The sequence below is a fragment of the Cariama cristata genome, unplaced genomic scaffold (genome assembly GCF_000690535.1).
Source record: "Cariama cristata isolate BGI_N322 unplaced genomic scaffold, ASM69053v1 scaffold20303, whole genome shotgun sequence".
In the NCBI taxonomy this organism is placed as follows: Eukaryota; Metazoa; Chordata; class Aves; order Cariamiformes; family Cariamidae; genus Cariama; species Cariama cristata.
This window is the reverse complement of record NW_009608041.1, coordinates 5,453-8,336: the sequence shown is the minus strand read 5'-3', so window position 1 is coordinate 8,336 and position 2,884 is coordinate 5,453. Positions and strand designations below refer to the sequence as shown.

The window sequence follows — 2,884 nt, the reverse complement described above, 5'->3', positions numbered from 1 at the left end:
TGCTGAGTATGGGAAAACCACTACTGAAATAATGGACACACTTGGAGCTTACACAGCCCCAAGCACTGTATCAGGAAGATACCTACATCACAACCTGCTCACAGGAGCAAGGGCTCCAATCGACATGCTTAGCAATGGTTCAGGTGTTTGTCACTACAAAAGAATGCTCACAAACATCATCTCAAACAAAGAAACACAGCAGAAAGGAAATAATTTGCAGCTGGCAGCTAAAGGCAGAAAAAGTATTATTTCAAAAGCATCAAAAATCAAAGGATTAGTTCAGCTTTAAAGGTATACTGGGATGTTGATGTTTAAACAGCACAGTAGCATGACAAATGGCATCAGATCTACACTGGCCTCCCTTTCTCTTCAATTTTAACAGCTTTGCTTTCCGCTCCCTTGCAGTAGGAGACAGTTTATTCTGGAAAGAACACAAAGACAGCTGCAATGTATCAGACAAACATAAAGCATTGAGAGACAGAACTGCTAAGCCTTCAATTTCTTTGGAGCCAGTGCTAGATTTAATACTGAAAGCCTTGATTTCCTTCTAGAGCTGATATGAAAGAACTTAAGAATCCAGATGTTTCTCTGGGTAGCAATTCCAGACAACAGCAGGCATCAGGCAATCTGCATACATGCCATCTTTTAAAACAAAGATGGGTGCAAAAAGGAGTCATAGACTGTAGAGCTCTAAGTTTTACATGCTTCCCTGGCACCTGTCCTTGTGTACCTGTCTCTGTAGGGTGCAACTGCTTGCTTTGAACTGTCTTGGAGAAGTGGCATATGGAAAAAAAAAAACCAAACAGTAATTCAGTCACCACAATTAGACCGTTCCCGTCTCCTAGGAACAGGAAGGGGACAAACTGCATTTCACAAACTAGGTGACAACATTTAGAGCTGTCCCAGTCCTGCACGTGGCTTGACCCAGTAATGCTCAGATGAAAAGGTCTCTCAGTTTCCTCTACACATAAATAGTCAAGACAGCTTGTAATTCCCCTAAGCATTTCATTGACAAAAATGCTGTTTTGGTAATAATTTTTAAGGTAGGTCTCTACAACTCTGCTTCTCCCTCTTCTCCTCCACCCAAAGCAAACTTTAACTTGTTCTAGTAACTGCAGCTTTCAGCTATCTGCTCACCTGATAGTGCCTTCTCCCTGCATCTTCCCTACTGCCTCAGGTTTGAACAACTGGGCACTGTCCCTGCTCAGAGCAGCAGTAGGAGACATAATGCTTAAAATGCTACCTAAATAAGCCTTACCACCGAGAATGTAATCAGCAGAAATACAGTGCAAATAGCAACATCAGGAAATTTTTATGAGGGAAATCTTCACCAAAGAGATCAAAAGCTCCGAGAGTTGTGTGATTCACTATGAAGTGTACCTGATTCAATCTTCTTTTCCGCAACTTCTGCAGCGTTCGATCTGAAGTGAGCACTTTGGAACTACTGTGAGCTTCGAAGTATTCCTCCACCAGATTGCTCTAAAAAGGGATAGCAAGATCAGCCACACTCCTCCTGCTATCAAGTTATCCCTCTCCCTTTGCACCCACAAACATGTCTGAAGATGGCCAATATGAGACATAGAGCAAGGATGCACAGAAAGCCAGAAGCAGTAGCATTCTGCCAAAGCTAACCTAGTCAGATGGTTCCTTCCTGAAGACAGAGACAGAAAAGAGATTCTGAGAGAGCTGAACATAGCAATAATTGTAAGGGGGTGTGGGGATCCCTGGTGCTGGAAGGAAATCAGACAACGAAGCTGAACACAAAGCCAGAAAGTAATGTGTGCTTCTTTTGGTGCTATAGGAGTCAATATCTTCATCCTTTCTCAGTACAAGTTTCCTGCTTCATGGTCATCTTAGAACTTCTCCTTCTGGAGCTGCTGCAGATACAGACTAGATTAGCCCACAGGCTCACGTGATGCCTGTCCAACAGGGATTGCTCAGAAGTACAGCAAAAGCCAACCCAGCTGGTTTGATTTGAAATGAGTCTAGCAGTTCTTCCCCATAGTTAATTGTGGTCACTGACAGCTTATTGTCACTAAACATCCCTTCATGCTTCCTACCTCAGGGGTATATTTTCTGTGCACTCACCATCTTGTCCTCCTTAATTTTTTTGACTAGAGCGTTTCTGGGAGGAGGTGTAGATGCAGCCTTAGTTTTTGCTGGGGTCTTTCGACCTGATAAAACAGTGCTGATTTCTTTCTGGTCTTCCTCATCCTCCTCCTCTGAGCAGGAAGCAGAATATTCACTCTCACTTTCTAAATAGGGATCTGGAGCTAAAGCATAAATTTAAGGTTAAAAGCTAGCAACAACTTCTTACACAGAACGCATTTTGCAACATCTTGCTCTCTCACATACATTCCCTATATGTTTTTCAAGCATATGATTTCTAAATATATTTCACAGAAGAGTAAAATCAACGCTTAAGAGGACTGCAAACACAGATAGCCATTTCTTTCCCAGTTCTAGGCTCACAAATTATAGTTTAGTAAAGCTTGCTCCTTGATATCAACTAGGAAACGTAATCCTACCATAAAAAGTGACTAAAAATGGACAATGGAATTCCCTACTACTCTTAGCATCTCTACGTCAGTTTTCCCAAATGCCAATCATGCAAGTTGAGTATCTTCTGGGTCACACTCTGCAAAAAAGGTTTTGTAAAAGACCTCTGTTAGCAGTCTTGACTGAAGAGCACAGACAGAATCTGGCTCAGTCTTGGTCTCTCAACACAAAAGAAGAAACAGAACATGAAATGCCATACACTAAGTTCTCATCTGTATTCATTCTGAGCATGTATAACCAACCAGCTATCACAGAATCATCAGGGTTGGAAGGGACCTCTGGAGATCATATAGTTCAACCCCCCTGCCAAAGCAGGTTCACCTAC

The 2,884-nt window shown here is 42.2% G+C and overlaps 1 protein-coding gene across 1 annotated transcript in view; it reads right to left on the bottom strand.

Moving 5' to 3' along the window:
* ORC2 (origin recognition complex, subunit 2) overlaps window positions 1-2,884 on the bottom strand; it is a gene marked incomplete at its 5' end in the record, with an annotated part of 15,262 nt that overhangs the window by 7,804 nt on the left and 4,574 nt on the right. Inside the window, 2 exons of the mRNA XM_009696992.1 lie at window positions 1,381-1,479; window positions 2,089-2,273. Of these exons, the coding sequence (XP_009695294.1) occupies window positions 1,381-1,479; window positions 2,089-2,273 (284 nt within the window). The remainder of the gene's footprint in view (window positions 1-1,380; window positions 1,480-2,088; window positions 2,274-2,884) is intronic.